A 16540-nucleotide genomic window follows, 5' to 3' on the forward strand; every position below is an offset into this window, starting at 1 on the left:
GCTAGGATTGTTGGATTATTACCTTGAATGGTCGTCCAACTCGACCTATGTCTACTGTAGCCTTGTTCCACTGGTCGCCTTGGTTACCTCTTTGTGTCCAGATAGTGGTATTCTGTCCTCCCTCTATTATCACCACGTTTAGTGTTCCAATACCTACATAAACACAGTTAATACGACGTGTGATATATATAAGGCAACATTGTACTGTGCGCACTTTACTAACAATTATAAAAAAATAAAACATGTGCATAGATACATTGGTTTAAGGTAGCAACATCAGATTCAGAGTGCCAATACCTAAAGTAGTCAGCACACACTACATTCAATATCTAAAGTTAGAACCGAACCAAGTTTACCAGAGCTACGTGTTTTATTAACATTATTTAAATAACTTTTTTCTCGCTACCACATAGCATGTATTATATCATAAGATTTTTTTATACGTGGATATGAAGGATAGGGATATTCTATAAACATATAGAGTGTTTTTTTCTCATAAGTACCTCAACGTTTTATTGATTTTTTAGTATTATGATTTTCTACCATTTTGAAATAAATTCGAAACGAAATGTGAGTGCAAGTCAATTATTTTTAAATGAACATTGTGTAATATTTTCAAAGCAAATTCCGTTGTTTGTATCTTTATAAGTCAATCCAGTCTAATTTCCAAAAAAATGTTATTATTGTATATCAAAAAATAGTAATTTTGTTAACGCTTTGACGTCACGAGGCTTTATTGAGTAGCCATGCAATAAAGCCTCGGGCGATATATGTGTATTGCCCTAAACCAGCCAGTATTACACGTGTAAATATTGCAGAAATAACTTTTTACATACCTGTGCCATACATACTGTACCAGAACTGAATCTGACATGTAGAGCTACTGGGCTGAAGTAATGGTCCTGTCAATGTGGCGATACTCCTCGATGTTCCCAAGGCTGCGTCCACATAGACATAGTAACCTTTAAACAGGAAAGACATTAATTTATGATATTAGATACAAATGTAAGTCTGAGTAACAGTTATACTTTTCTAAACCTGTAAACATGTTTCGTTTTAAAGCGCTAACTTTTATACTTACCATACTGGTTTCCTGTTGTGTGATCGAATGCCGGGCCAGTGCTGTCACTACTTCTCTTATTACCTCGAACCCAGGTAAATACACCCTGGAGATTTGGCATCCAGCTACAGTAATCCTGGTCAAAACTACAGGCACCTATATATCAACAGATCAAAGGAAAGCTACTTTATTACAACAAGCACCTGTTACATTATACATTTAAACATGGAAATAATATCACTTTTAATTCAATTAAAATGTAATTTAATCAAAAGTAGAATCTTCACAATTACCTTATTTCATATTTAAGCTTTTGCTATCAAATTTACATACTGGCTTTTAAGATGTTTTTATTCTTAGAATTTATCATACCGCAATTAGTTTCATCTGAGGCATAGGGGCAGTCGACCATGAAGTTGCACACCTTGTTGAGTGGAATCACTTTACTGGGAGTTTGACCACCAGTGCAATTGAATGTTCCATTAGCTTCAATAAACATTAAAATCGTGTTACAGTAAGGTATAGATCAGAAATATTGACTCATAAATTAAAAACAACTTGTGCGCCCTTGTTGGAAATGAATTAGACTCATTTTCATTATTACTTTACAATTATTTTCATGATATTATACAAAAATTAACTTTTTGTAGGTATTGTAAGAATTGTAAACCTGAGAAAGGTGATATTCCCCGAAGCTGATGGCCGAGAGATATATCACAAGAACTTACCAATGGAACTACCACAAGATGTAGCCTCAAGTTTCAAATCATCTATAGCAATGTCTCCTTGGTAACCAGATCCAACTCCAGCCTCGACTAAAATCTAGAATCAGATAAACGTATGACATTGAACTAAGAGCAAGCCATATATCACAAGTACAATGAGTACATTAATCTCAATCACAACTATATTTTATATATGTTGCAAGATAAATTAAGATGCTCAATTGGCCTGTATCGCTTACCTGTTCCAGGCCAAGAACACAAGCTACCAACTTGAAGGTTTTGGATTTGAACTTTAGCAACTTGAAGGCTTTAGATTTGAGGTCAATCTATTTATTTCTTCAGAAGGATTTTGGACCGCTTCCTTTAGGCCCTAGACCCAATAGACCCAAGGGATTTTCCAACCAATTTTGGTCAAAATCCATTCTGCCATTTATATTCAGTATACTTTTGTGAAAAGTTGACGGACCACGGACGCCGCACTATGACATAAGCTCAAGGGGCCTTCTGACCAGGTTTGCTAATAATAGGAAAATTAATACTGAGAGCTGCAATTTGATGACTTTGATAACAGAGTACTTCAAACAGTGATATGTAAAGTATATTGGTATATATGATTTTTAAATTACCATGAAGTCGTCATAGGCATCGCTCATATCCACCTGACCCTGATTCCAACCAACACCTTGGTCGCCTGAGATAGACTTCTTCAAGATTTTTGTGCTACCTTTTATCTGCATGGAAATGTTGAGATTACCGACACTCTGGCCATGCATGTTGTACCAGAAAGTGAAACAGAGCTGTGGCTGGTTGGGGATGAGCTGGGACTGAATCACAGCGTTGTCTCCCATCTTACGTGGCCGACTTGTCTCGATAAACAGGTAGTAACCTGTGGGGGTATATAAATGTCGTAATTAATTATCATCCATACAAACAATAACAGCATTATCATACTTATTAAATATGTAATTAAACTGAAAGTATTTTTAATGGATATTCAAATGCCAAGTTGTATATTTAGCGTAACTCCGACTGTTTAATTCAATGTGGTCGTTTTTGTTATGTTATCTACATATTTTGAAATAAACTGTTTCAGGTTCCATCTGTGCAAAAAAGAATACAAAGGGGACTTACCTGCTGATGTTCCGAGTGTATGATCAGAAGCCGGTCCAGTTCCAACAGATGGGGTTGGACCTTTTCGTCTTAGCCAATCAAAACTGTCATCTTGGCGCTGTGTCCAACTGCATAAGTCTCTTTCAAAGTCACAAGTTCCTTGTCCTGCACATGCACCATCTGTCATGGTGATGTCATCAATTGCTATATCCCCATGGAAACCACTCCCACGCATCCCAGAAAACACCACCTGAAGTTTACATGTTTACAAGTTGTTATTTGATTATGCAATGCTATGCACTTGGAGTAAGATGATGAATAATAAATCCTAAATAGGCACAGAAGTAAATAATACTGACCTGATAACTGGACCGACTGGACACAGTAACTTGACCTTTGTGCCAGGCGTTACCTTGGTTACCATAAAGTGACCACACAGAGTTGCCCAGACTATTGAAGGTACTGATGTAAATGTTTAGTGTACCGATATCCTGGCCGTACATGTGGTACCAGAAAGTAAGACACTTGTGTTGACTGGCTGGGTAGGAAGGGGACCGGAGATTAGCCTTGTCTCCCTGTACACGTGGTGCGGACGTCTCCGTGTACATGTAGTGACCTGATAATAATATATCCATCCGATCAACAGCAGAAAGAAATCCATACATTAAAATATTATACTAGTATTAGGACATTATAATTTTAAAGAAGCCTGTTTCCACTTACCAGCCGATGTGGCGTATGTATGATCACTTGTGGGTCCTGTTCCCCTTGACCCTGTAGATCCATGTCCCCACGTCCAGTCAAAGTTGTCGTTCAAATCTTGTTGATATCCACATATACTGCTTTGTTCAAAGTCACAAGCTGCAATTTAGGGATACCATTTCATACATGTCATACAAACAAGTAGCTAATGTATTCCAGAAAGATATTTTAAAAATACAATAGCAGAATCATAGTTCTAAAGCACAACTGAAGTAAACGCAATCTGCTGTTGTGACCAAGAATAAAATTTAAGTCTATGTTCATGATTTTAATAAATTTAATTGTTCAAGTTTTATTTAAAATTATGAAAGATTTACAGACAGGATCGATGAAATGTACAATATAAAGGCTCATATATATACTTACAGGCAGATCCCTGGCAGGCACCATTCAGAATTCTGATATCGTCCAGTGATATATCTCCTTGGTAACCTAAGCCGGATGTCCCTTCAAACACAACCTTAGGAGGAAATGAAACTGAAACTTAACAGAGATAATATTAAACCGAATACACACCATCTTGTTATCTCTGGTTTTATATGCTAAATAGAATTATGAACATGATGGTGTTCTAAATAGGAAATATGGAAGTAATGTCTCGAACATGGTATCCTACTTCAGATAGATTTGTTCCATCTGTAAATGGGACCAGATTAATTTAAATTTCTAGAAAATCCTTATTCACAATACTTTTACCACGAATGCCTGTTCTACACTGAAATCTGAACAGATGCAAACGCTGTGTGACCATGATTTGTCAGGAAGATGGAGTCCGAATCCGGACAGATTCAGGTCTGTTAATTCGTTTTAATATTACTTCAACAGGCAATGCTTGTAATGAACGGATCAAGCGTCTGATTCAAGCGTTCTTGCTGCATGATTATCCGGCAATAAGGGGTGAATTGCTTATGAAACGAACTACTACGCCCCAATCGGCTTGGCAATGAAGCGCTCTCACTTACAAGGTAAAAACCCTGCATGCAGCATGTGGTATATTAAGCTGGTATATACAGGGTTAAGGGTCAGACCTGAAAGGGCCCAATTTTGATCAAAATTTACCGATTTCTCACTTACTATTTCATCTTAACTTTTCAAAATTCAACAGTGCCTCGTCTTGCACAATACCTTCAATCAGGCATGACAAACATATGAGCATTATCTACGACGAACTTAAATCCTGTCCACAGACCAAAATTTGACTAAATTTGTCAGACCACGCCTAAACCTGCTCCGTAAGCCTGAGATGTAAAAACTGTTAATTATTATAATAATTACAATATGATTGCAGTATGTGGTGCATTGTAGCATGGCACTATGCTGTATTGATTATAGGCTGCAAACATGCTTCTTTTTTATACAAATGTGGAATTATAATATAATCTCTCTATAATTATATAGATCCAAAAACCAAACAATTCCTGAAAGAACAGACCTGACTTCCTGAAGAGGATACAATGTCCACTTGTCCTTCAATCCACCTGTTGCCTTGGTTACCAGCCTTGGTCCACAGGACTGGACTCAGTCCGTTGTTAGATTTGGTGTACAGGTTTAGTTTGTTGATGTGTTGACCATACATGTTGTACCAGAACTGGACGCATAGTTGACCGGATGTGGTCAGTTGGGGACTTATAAGACGAGCTGTTGAGTTTGGCCTCTTTCCTGATGCCTCAATATAGATGTAGTGTCCGTTATTGTTCTGGAGGGTATGATCAAACCTAGGACCAGTTCCTACACTGGAAGTGCCTGCTGTATCCATCGTCCAATCAAATGTGTCGGTGTGGTCTTGACTCCAGTTACAGAATCCAGATTCAAAATTACAGCCAATCAGAGTAGCTGTAAGACAATACTATAAACGTAAATTTATACACCAATCAGGGACACCGTAAGATAACACTAACAACCAATCATGGAAGCTGCATGATATTAAAGTAAAGTACAGGCATTTAGAGAAGTTATTCGATAAACTTACGACAAAGCAGAGTGCTTGATAAATTATGAACAAGTCAATCCCAAATACATCAATTAAGAATTTATGGCAATAAGTTCTGTGGTATTCAACAATTTTAAACAGCTCAATGTTGATAGTCACACATTTACAATTAAAAATCGAAGTGACAAGGGATAGTTTAAGAAGGTGAGGATTAATCCAGTGTAGTGTGAGGGCAGCGAGTGGTATGTTGGGGTGTTGCAGCTTTACCAAGTATAGTGTGGAGGCAGCGAGTGGTATGTTGAGGTGTTGCAGATTTACCTAGTATAGTGTGGAGGCAGCGAGTGGTATGTTGGGGTGTTGCAGATTTACCCAGTGTAGTGTGGAGGCAGCGAGTGGTATGTTGAGGTGTTGCAGATTTACCTAGTATAGTGTGGAGGCAGCGAGTGGTATGTTGAGGAGTTGCAAATTTACCCAGTGTTTGGAGATGGCGAATGGTAATTTAAAGGAGTGAGAGACTTACCCAGTGTAGTTTGGAGGTGAGGTGTGAAAACCTACCAAGTATAGGTTGTAGAGAGGCAAGAGACTTACCCAGTGTGGGCTGTGGGGTGGTGATTGGTGATGCTGTAGTCTGCAGAGAACAATAGCCTGGTGTTACGTCAATGTCATCAAGGCCGATGTCACCTCTGTAGCTCTGACCTCTAATTGCCTCAAACAAAATTTTAAATGGCTGAGTGGACACCAGTGTTACATTTCCCTGTATCCATACATCGCCATGGTTACCACTTATGCTAAAGATTTTGGTGTTGGTAGTGTTGGTGTAGTACACATTCAACGTGCCAATTCCTAAAAAAAATATGCACATCAAGAGAATTATAAATTATACAACGTGTATTAAACATATATTTCAAATATAATAATTACCCATAACAATTCATATATTTATATCAATCCTTCTATAATTTAGACATAGATTAAGCCTTGTACTAGATTGTGGGAGATCGCTATGTAGATACCAGCCTGTCCCATTCATGTTGTACCAGATTGTGAGTGATCACTATGTAGATTTAAACCTGCCCCATTCATGCTGTACCAGATTGTGACAGATTACTCTGTAGATAAAAGCCTGCCCCATCCATGTTGTACCAGAATATGAGAGATTACTATGTAGATACAAACCTGCCCCATTCATGTTGTACCTGAGTGTGAGATTACTATGTAGATACCAACCTGACCCATTCATGTTGTACCAGAATATGAGAGATTACTATGTAGATACAAACCTGCCCATTCAAGTTGTACCAGAATATGAGAGATTATCATGTAGATACAAACCTGCCCCATTCATGCTGTACCAGAATGTGAGACATGATCCTGTTGTGGGTTGTATTGTGTCACTAGCCAGCCAGGCTTTGTCTCCGGGACGCTGAGGACTGCTGCTCTCAATGAACATATAGTGCCCTAAAATAAAAAGTAATTTCGTGTGTTACAATGTTAAAGCTATTGAGATTCATTGACACCATAATGATGCAAAATATGAAACCAATGGAGTAATGACCTCACATTCAAATCAGAGAAAGACGGCTTGTATAATGGTCATAGCATGAGCTATAGAACGATGACAAGATTTTACAGCTGGTTTATATTCTAGAATAATCCTTACCAACCGCACTCCCTGTTGTATGGTCTACGGTAGGACCGGTGTAAGTGGAGGGGGATTTTCCCTGGCCACGTGTCCAGTCAAACTGGTCACCTTGTAAGTTAGTGTAACCACAGAGACCCTGCTCAAAATTACATGCCCCTGCCCTTCTACAAGGTCCAGGGCTGATAGTCAGGTCGTCAATGGCAACATCACTTGTAGAGGAGGAGCCACGCAGGGCCTCAATGATCACCTAGAAAAAGTTATAAGGTTGTATTTTGTTTCCATGTAAATCAATTGAAAATGAGTTTATGCTAATTTTTTAATAGAGACCTGTATAAAAATCAAACATACAGAGAAAAAGTATTGCATTGTTTATCACAAGTAGGAAACAATGTTTGACTAAATACTCACTTGAAATTTGGATTGACTTGTAAGTGTAACCTCCCCTGGTACCCAGGTATTTCCCTGGACAGTGTTGGTCCTTGTCCACACAGAACTCTCTGTACCTGTATCAGAGCGAGTGTACACACTGAGCGTGGCGTGTGGTGTCCCTGTCATAAACATGTAGAACCGTAGGCACTCCCCACTAGAGGCTGGAAACTGTGGACTCAGTAGACGGGCCTTCCATCCCTGTCTGGCCGGGGAAGATGCATCAGCATACAAAAAGTGTCCTGCCATCAAAGATATTACCCATTATTATGTAAACAGGAAGTAGTCTTTCATATAATTATGCAAAAGGAAAAAGTTATGTATATCAAATTATAATACATAACTGAGATATACATACAGAAGGCAATTTCGACCAAATAACAATTGATTTATTAAAACACCACATTAAGACATGAACAATTAGATATATCACAAGCTATCCTATTTTGATAAACGAGCCTGTCTAAATGATTTCAAATGGTATATATGTATATTTGATTTTAAAGGAAATCTAACCCCTACAAGCTACTATATCTAGTTTTACTGTACCTGATGCAGTATTTGTTGTATGATCTGTAGTTATTCCTGTCCTGTTTGAACCTCTTCCAGTCATCCAATCAAAATTGTCACGATGATCCTGGCTCCACCCACATAGACCATTCTCAAATGTACAGGAAACTGCAGAGAAATGATTATAGTCGGCTTGTTATCTCATTACAACAAAATTGTATAGATGTATGGACAAAATACATGTCATAAGGTATACACACAAGCAAGCCTTGATTAAGCGTGTTAAAGAGATTCAGTGAAAACATAACGATATTTCATGACACCTCTACAGCTTCGTGCGTACTTACTGTCGGTGGTGTGTTGGGCGAGGCTAGAGTTAGCACAGTTGACATTGTCCATGTTGATACTATCAATCGAAATGTCTCCAGCAAAAGATCCCTTGGTCGCAGCTTCTATCTGGATCTAACGTAATTAACACACAACCCATTTATTTACATATCAAATAATGATCTTTGTTTCAACATAGACTTAAGTGGTAAAAATGACATAGAACTGGGGCATTGAAATACTATTTTTGAGAGATTATGTTCGACCTAAAATGGCAAATAACAACATTTCCCTATTAGATTGATATAAGTAGTAAATCGTAATAGTTGACCTCGATCAAACATGACCTTTGAACTCTGACTCAATTTGAAGAAATAAATAATATTTTTTTATCTCTATCTTGAATTTTTTATATTTTGACAATGTGAGATAAAACAGGTATAAAACCTCTTTCCAGAATATACTACTAACACAACGTCAAACGTCATAATACAATGACATGACCACATACCTGATAGTCAGTATGGGACTGAATGGTGTACTGAGCCAGATTCCAGCGATTACCGTGTGTACCCGTGAACGAGCCACGCAGCGTGCGGGATCCACCCGCGATAATATAGACGTTTAGACTGCCAACAGTCGGACCAAACATGTGATAGTAGAATGTGAAGCAGGTACCTCCGGGTGTTGTTGGGGGCAGCATTGGTGAGTTGAGGATAGCCTTACTTCCTGGGGTATGTCCAACTGCCTGGGTGTATAGGTACTGACCTAAAACAATGTTTTAAAGCACGCTTTGAGCCAAATGTACAGATGTGGAAGAAAAATAAAGTATACAGATACAGAATATAAACAATGTATACAGATACAAACCATTACAACACGCCTTCAGAAAAACAATCAACAAGGACTGTCTTGCATAAAAAGGTCAATATTGATCTTGATTAAACATTCCTAATACTCGCAGCTGACTGAAACTTTAATAATATGGAATCTGTATTACAGTATGCAATTTAAATTAAAGTAAGTCCTTCAATTTGAAATTGTAACTGAAAGAACAAAAAATGATTTTGTGAAATTAAAATGGTTGGCCTTGACTTGATACAACATTCGAAAACCTCGTTCCATATATACGAATGAAAATATTAGTTTGCTAAGTTTCAGCGATTAAACCAACCATTTCCCCCATCAGAGTGATCTCCAGAGGGTCCTGTCGGCGGCGTATGTCCGACAGTAGTTACGGTCCAATTGAAGTTATCTGCTACACTCTGCGTCCAAGAACAGGTGTTGCCCTCAAATTCACAGAACACGGAAGGAGCTGTAAGGATAAGTAAATAACATGATTTACCATTAATGCTGCAAACAAACATCAAGTTTCCTATGTTACTTCGAGATAAACTGCTTTAATATTGAAATCTATAGAGCTAAATAGTGATTTTTTATGGCGTTATTGTTAAAATTCAAGTTAACAGCATAATTGTTCAGCTACGATTATGTTACAGTTAACTTACCATTTGTGATTGGGTCAGCGGATGCAGGAGAAGTGACACAGCCCTGATCACTGAGTGAGAAATCATCCAAACCGATATCTCCTCTATAGCCTTGTCCTCTTACACCTTCTAGTATTATCTACACAACACACGTAAGGGTGGAGCTCAAAATTAAACTGATACATTATTACACTAACACTTAAATCATCTACACAACACACATACGGATGGAGCTCAAAACTTTAGAAGAATAAATATATTTAGCCTTAATTGGAATGAAACATTGAAGATTTGGAATGCTTAGGTTACTATTAATGTGATCAAAAAAGATGTCTTACTATGTTGATATTATGGTGGGTGGTATTATGGTATTACCTGGAATGGTCTGGCTGTGTAAGTTGTCGGGATGTTAATTTGTCCCAAGTTCCAACTATTGCCAGCCTCTCCCTGCAAGGTCCATAACATGGCCTCTGATGTAAAAGTGTCCGTGGTCTGGTTAGTAAGGATGTAGGCAGACAGTCTGTTTACATCTGCTCCGTACATGTGATAGTAAAAGAGGAAACATGCGGCGGTCTGTTTGGCTGGGAAAACCTCACTAGCAAGTCTAGCCTTGTCGCCTGCGACCCGAGGGGCACTGGTCTCCAGGAGCATGTAGTTACCCTGAGGCGTACCAAGGGTGTGATCTGTTGCAGGACCAGTAAACTGACTATTTGTACTTCCTCGGTACCTCAACCAATCGAAATCATCTCCTTTCTTAACATTTGTCCATGTGCATGTGCCCTTTTCAAAATCGCATGCGCCTGCAATTATTAAGAAATGTCAGGATTTAATTTAGATATTAGCAAGACCCCACAATGTTTTTTTATTGATATTGCATCAATAACCCAACTAACTTGAGATGGGATTAATTTCATTACTGACAGGCAGGGCTTTTTCATCATTGGTCCGCATTGACATGTCCCTATTCTTCACTGTAACAATCAATGGACATGACATCGACAGCTTCCTCTAGGACAATTAGTGTAGTTACGATTAAGACGTTCATAAAGGTGGATATGTTGCCTGAAACATTAGGCATTTATAGTAACAGTGACATTTGTCAATGAAATCCTTATTAAAACATAGCTAGATGTATACAAGTATTTTTGATGCAGACGTATATGTCACATATCAACAGGAATAAGGAAATGATAATTATCAGATCAACGAATTGTTTCAGGATGTGACCTTAATATTGATCTTTGCCCAAGAACCCCAAGCAAATGCTTTTGTTACGCAAGCTGTGTATGTCATTGAATTTAGGGAAACAAAAGCTTATTAAATATACATTATACTTTTAGGGCGCGGCCATACTTGTACTATTAGCGTAACCTAACGTATATAAAAACCGACGGAATAGAGGTACGCCTTGGAACACTGTGATAAGTTATAATAATTTGTAATACGCTAGATAACGTATATTAATGCGGGTATTACTAGATAGAGATACGCCAATATATGATGCAGAAATGTATTCTAGTCCCTAACTGTACTTCTACCACTTACCAAACTCCTAAGATAGAAGCATATCAATGCATAGCACAGTATATCAGAATCTACATAGAAGTACCCACGCCATTATGTCTAACTAAGCCTATTGTAACTTATTTAACTTATCGTAGTGTACCAAGGCGTAATTCTAGTCCCTCATTTGTAAATACGATAGAATGCGATAATAATATAAGAATGACCGGACCTTAACAGTGCCCGTGCCCTCTGTCAATTAAACACAACGAATGCTAACATTGTGTTTTCTATACAGTTTGTGTTGCCTGCCTTTGCAATTGTTCAACCCTTAGGGAAAGCAAAGGAATCAAAAGAAATTTGAAAATGAAGAAGAAAACGCAGATTCTGTCGTGAGCAAAAAAACTGAAAGTTTAAGCAGATATTTTACTGACAAATACAATTATTATTAAAAATCCTGTAAACACTATTTTAATAGAAGCCTTAAAATTACATCTAAATAGCTAGTGAAATTTGGTCAATTGTTTTATTCTACTCTTTTTTTCTGTTAAATTTAAGAATGTTGTATGTAAAATAATGCCGTGTATGGTGAAATTTACAGAAATAAATCTTCGCGAATGAAAGAATAATGGATTGTTGAATGATAGATTTCAATGCTATTAAATGTGTGAAAGATTGAGATACAAAAATGGAATATTTTTACAAAATATTAATTACATAAATTATGAGAGAATGAAATAACACTATTGCAAATGTATATGTATTTGCTGATTACTAAAAAATATATTTGGAAAGAAAAAAAACTTAGTGATAAAATGTAGTTTAACTTATATCTATAACTTTCTACTAAAACATATGTAACAGAGTTACATAAGTATCCCCTAAGTGATAAGTGGCTCTTTCCAACTGAACCGATTCCCGACTTTGTTACACATAGTCGGTTACTCTTACCTGCACTTCCACACGGCCCATTCCTGAAACTAACATCATCCAGGGCAATATCTCCCAGATAGGACGTTCCTCTAACGGCCTCAAACACCACCTGGACAAATACAAAGTGTGCTGCCTAAGTAACTATCATTTATGTTACAAATTCGTATTAAAACGCTGTAACAATTATAGTGGAAAAACATATTCAATAGAATATCGTCCCCGATGATGGAAAAAGGTTATTACAATGTCGAGCCCGATGATCAAATGAAAGTGACCGTATACCCGTAATCCTATTATGCAGACACTGTAGCTAACGCTAATATTCCTATCAGTAATCATTATCATAAAGATTAATTGTAGAGATTAATCAAGAGATATAACACAATATTCCATAGTGATGTCCATTACGTGTAATGGTAGCCTGTCGTAGATTTATATAGTACTGTCCATTACGTGTAATGGTAGCCTGTCGTAGATTTATATAGTACTGTCCATTACGTGTAATGGTGGCCTGTCGTAGATTTATATAGTACTGTCCATTACGTGTAATGGTAGCCTGTCGTAGATTTATTATAGTACTGTCCATTACATGTAATGGTGGTCTGTCGTAGATTTACATAGTACTGTCCATTACGTGTAATGATGGCCTGTCTTAGATTTACATAGCACTGTACTATTACGTGTAATGGTGGTCTGTCGTAGATTTACATAGCACTGTCCATTACGTGTAATGGTAGCCTGTCGTAGATTTACATAGTACTGTCCATTACGTGTAATGGTAGCCTGTCGTAGATTTACATAGTACTGTCCATTACGTGTAATGGTAGCCTGTCGTAGATTTACATAGTACTGTCTATTACGTGTAATGGTGGCCTGTCGTAGATTTATATAGTACTGTCTATTACGTGTAATGGTAGCCTGTCGTAGATTTATATAGTACTGTCCATTACGTGTAATGGTAGCCTGTCGTAGATTAGTACTGTATTACGTATGTACTGTCTAGATTTATTACGTGTAATGATGGCCTGTCGTAGATTTATATAGTACTGTCTATTACGTGTAATGGTAGCCTGTCGTAGATTTACATAGTACTGTCCATTACGTGTAATGATGGCCTGTCGTAGATTATATAGTACTGTCCATTACGTGTAATGGTGGCCTGTCGTAGATTTACCTAGGACTGCCCATTACCGTGTAATGGTAGCCTGTCGTAGATTTATATAGTACTGTCCATTACGTGTAATGGTGGCCTGTCGTAGATTTTATATAGTACTGTCCATTACGTGTAATGATGGCCTGTCGTAGATTTACATAGTACTGTCTATTACGTGTAATGGTGGTCTGTCGTAGATTTACATAGTACTGTCTATTACGTGTAATGGTGGCCTGTCGTAGATTTATTAGTACTGTCCTATTACGTGTAATGTGGCCTGTCGTAGATTTATATAGTACTGTCCATTACGTGTAATGGTATCCTGTCGTAGATTTACATAGTACTGTCCATTACGTGTAATGGTATGCCTGTCGTAGATTTACATAGTACTGTCCATTACGTGTAATGATGGCCTGTCGTAGATTTATATAGTACTGTCCTATTACGTGTAATGGTAGCCTGTCGTAGATTTTACATAGTACTGTCCATTACGTGTAATGATGGCCTGTCGTAGATTTATATAGTACTGTCCATTACGTGTAATGATGGCCTGTCGTAGATTTATATAGTACTGTCCATTACGTGTAATGATGGCCTGTCGTAGATTTATATAGTACTGTCTATTACGTGTAATGATGGCCTGTCGTAGATTTATATAGTACTGTCCATTACGTGTAATGGTAGCCTGTCGTAGATTTATATAGTACTGTCCATTACGTGTAATGGTAGCCTGTCGTAGATTTATATAGTACTGTCCATTACGTGTAATGGATGGCCTGTCGTAGATTTATATAGTACTGTCCATTACGTGTAATGGTAGCCTGTCGTAGATTTATATAGTACTGTCCATTACGTGTAATGGTGGCCTGTCGTAGATTTATATAGTACTGTCCATTACGTGTAATGATGGCCTGTCGTAGATTTATATAGTACTGTCCATTACGTGTAATGATGGCCTGTCGTAGATTTATATAGTACTGTCCATTACGTGTAATGATGGCCTGTCGTAGATTTATATAGTACTGTCCATTACGTGTAATGGTAGCCTGTCGTAGATTTATATAGTACTGTCCATTACGTGTAATGGTGTCGTAGATTTATATAGTACTGTCCATTACGTGTAATGATGGCCTGTCGTAGATTTATATAGTACTGTCTATTACGTGTAAATGGTTGAGCCTGTCGTAGATTTACATAGTACTGTCCATTACGTGTAATGGTAGCCTGTCGTAGATTTATATAGTACTGTCCATTACGTGTAATGGTAGCCTGTCGTAGATTTATATAGTACTGTCCATTACGTGTAATGGTGGCCTGTCGTAGATTTATATAGTACTGTCCATTACGTGTAATGGTAGCCTGTCGTAGATTTATATAGTACTGTCCATTACGTGTAATGATGGCCTGTCGTAGATTTATATAGTACTGTCCATTACGTGTAATGGTAGCCTGTCGTAGATTTATATAGTACTGTCCATTACGTGTAATGGTAGCCTGTCGTAGATTTATATAGTACTGTCCATTACGTGTAATGGTGGCCTGTCGTAGATTTACATAGTACTGTCCATTACGTGTAATGGTAGCCTGTCGTAGATTTATATAGTACTGTCCATTACGTGTAATGGTAGCCTGTCGTAGATTTACATAGTACTGTCCATTACGTGTAATGGTGGTCTGTCGTAGATTTACATAGTACTGTCCATTACGTGTAATGATGGCCTGTCGTAGATTTACATAGCACTGTCTATTACGTGTAATGTTGGTCTGTCGTAGATTTACATAGCACTGTCTATTACGTGTAATGGTGGTCTGTCGTAGATTTATATAGTACTGTCCATTACGTGTAATGATGGCCTGTCGTAGATTTACATAGTACTGTCCATTACGTGTAATGGTAGCCTGTCGTAGATTTATATAGTACTGTCCATTACGTGTAATGATGGCCTGTCGTAGATTTATATAGTACTGTCCATTACGTGTAATGGTAGCCTGTCGTAGATTTACGTAGACTACCCTTACGTGTAATGAGGCCTGTCGTAGATTATATAGTACTGTCCATTACGTGTAATGGTGGCCTGTCTAGATTTACCTAGGACTGCCCATTACGTGTAATGGAGGTCTGTCATTGATTTACATAGTACTGTCCATTACGTGTAATGGTGGGTCTGTCCTACACTTACATAGTACTGCCCATTAGGTGTTATAGTAGCCTGTCCTAAATGCCAGACATTTCCCTGGTTGAAGTTGCGTGTCCACACAGCCTGGCCTTTTTTAGTTTGGTCAGTATTAGATGTCGCGACATACACATTTAGTGCTCCGATATTTCGCCCAAACATATGATAGTAGAACTGAACACAAACAGGACCAGATGTAGCCGGCATAACAGGGGTGATGAGGTGAGTTGTCATGTTAACAGGAACATTAGATGCCTCCATATAGACGTAATGTCCAGCAGTCGTCCCGAGGGTGTGGTCAGCACTCGGGCCAGTGCCAGTGGACGATGTTGTTCCGTGGTGCCATTGAAATGGATGTTGATCAGTACTGTAGTGCGTGTAGCCACAAATTGAAGAGCTCTCAAAGTCACATGAGTTGTTACCAGCTTAAAATAGAAATGTGTACAATATTAAATTTTCAGACTTCATTAAGAAGTTTTAATAATTGTACATATTATTACTTTCCATAAATACATTCTCCTTATTAATTATAATGCTATTTGATAAAAAGGGAAATAGTAGTATTGTCTTCAGAGAAAAATTCAAACAATATAACAAAAGACAGACTCACATGTATATGCACAGCTTCCTAATGCCATTCTAACATCATCAATGGCAATATCGCCACGATAACTGATCCCTCGAACTCCTTCAAACACAATCTGTGTGAAAAATGATTCATTGTATCTTTAAAAGTTATATTCATGTCAAACTCAAGTAAGAGACTTTCTATTACCCATATATATGTGTTTTCTACTC

The 16540-nt window shown here is 37.8% G+C and overlaps 1 protein-coding gene across 1 annotated transcript in view; it reads right to left on the reverse strand.

Annotated features, from left to right (window-relative positions):
• The window catches only part of LOC138329562 (MAM and LDL-receptor class A domain-containing protein 2-like), a 112874-nt gene that overhangs the window by 51300 nt on the left and 45034 nt on the right, over positions 1-16540 (reverse strand). Inside the window, exons 65-88 of the mRNA XM_069276637.1 lie at positions 16353-16443; positions 15749-16167; positions 12434-12524; positions 10355-10779; positions 10001-10118; positions 9667-9807; positions 9004-9260; positions 8513-8627; positions 8205-8333; positions 7638-7897; positions 7248-7476; positions 6920-7045; positions 6176-6430; positions 5090-5490; positions 4024-4117; positions 3619-3756; positions 3255-3511; positions 2917-3145; positions 2412-2671; positions 1789-1882; positions 1433-1546; positions 1082-1216; positions 837-962; positions 23-153 (exon numbers count right to left, since the gene is read on the reverse strand). Coding sequence (XP_069132738.1) covers positions 23-153; positions 837-962; positions 1082-1216; positions 1433-1546; positions 1789-1882; positions 2412-2671; positions 2917-3145; positions 3255-3511; positions 3619-3756; positions 4024-4117; positions 5090-5490; positions 6176-6430; positions 6920-7045; positions 7248-7476; positions 7638-7897; positions 8205-8333; positions 8513-8627; positions 9004-9260; positions 9667-9807; positions 10001-10118; positions 10355-10779; positions 12434-12524; positions 15749-16167; positions 16353-16443 — 4635 coding nt within the window. The remainder of the gene's footprint in view (positions 1-22; positions 154-836; positions 963-1081; positions 1217-1432; positions 1547-1788; positions 1883-2411; positions 2672-2916; positions 3146-3254; positions 3512-3618; positions 3757-4023; positions 4118-5089; positions 5491-6175; positions 6431-6919; positions 7046-7247; positions 7477-7637; positions 7898-8204; positions 8334-8512; positions 8628-9003; positions 9261-9666; positions 9808-10000; positions 10119-10354; positions 10780-12433; positions 12525-15748; positions 16168-16352; positions 16444-16540) is intronic.

The sequence above is a fragment of the Argopecten irradians genome, chromosome 8 (assembly GCF_041381155.1).
Source record: "Argopecten irradians isolate NY chromosome 8, Ai_NY, whole genome shotgun sequence".
NCBI lineage: Eukaryota > Metazoa > Mollusca > Bivalvia > Pectinida > Pectinidae > Argopecten > Argopecten irradians.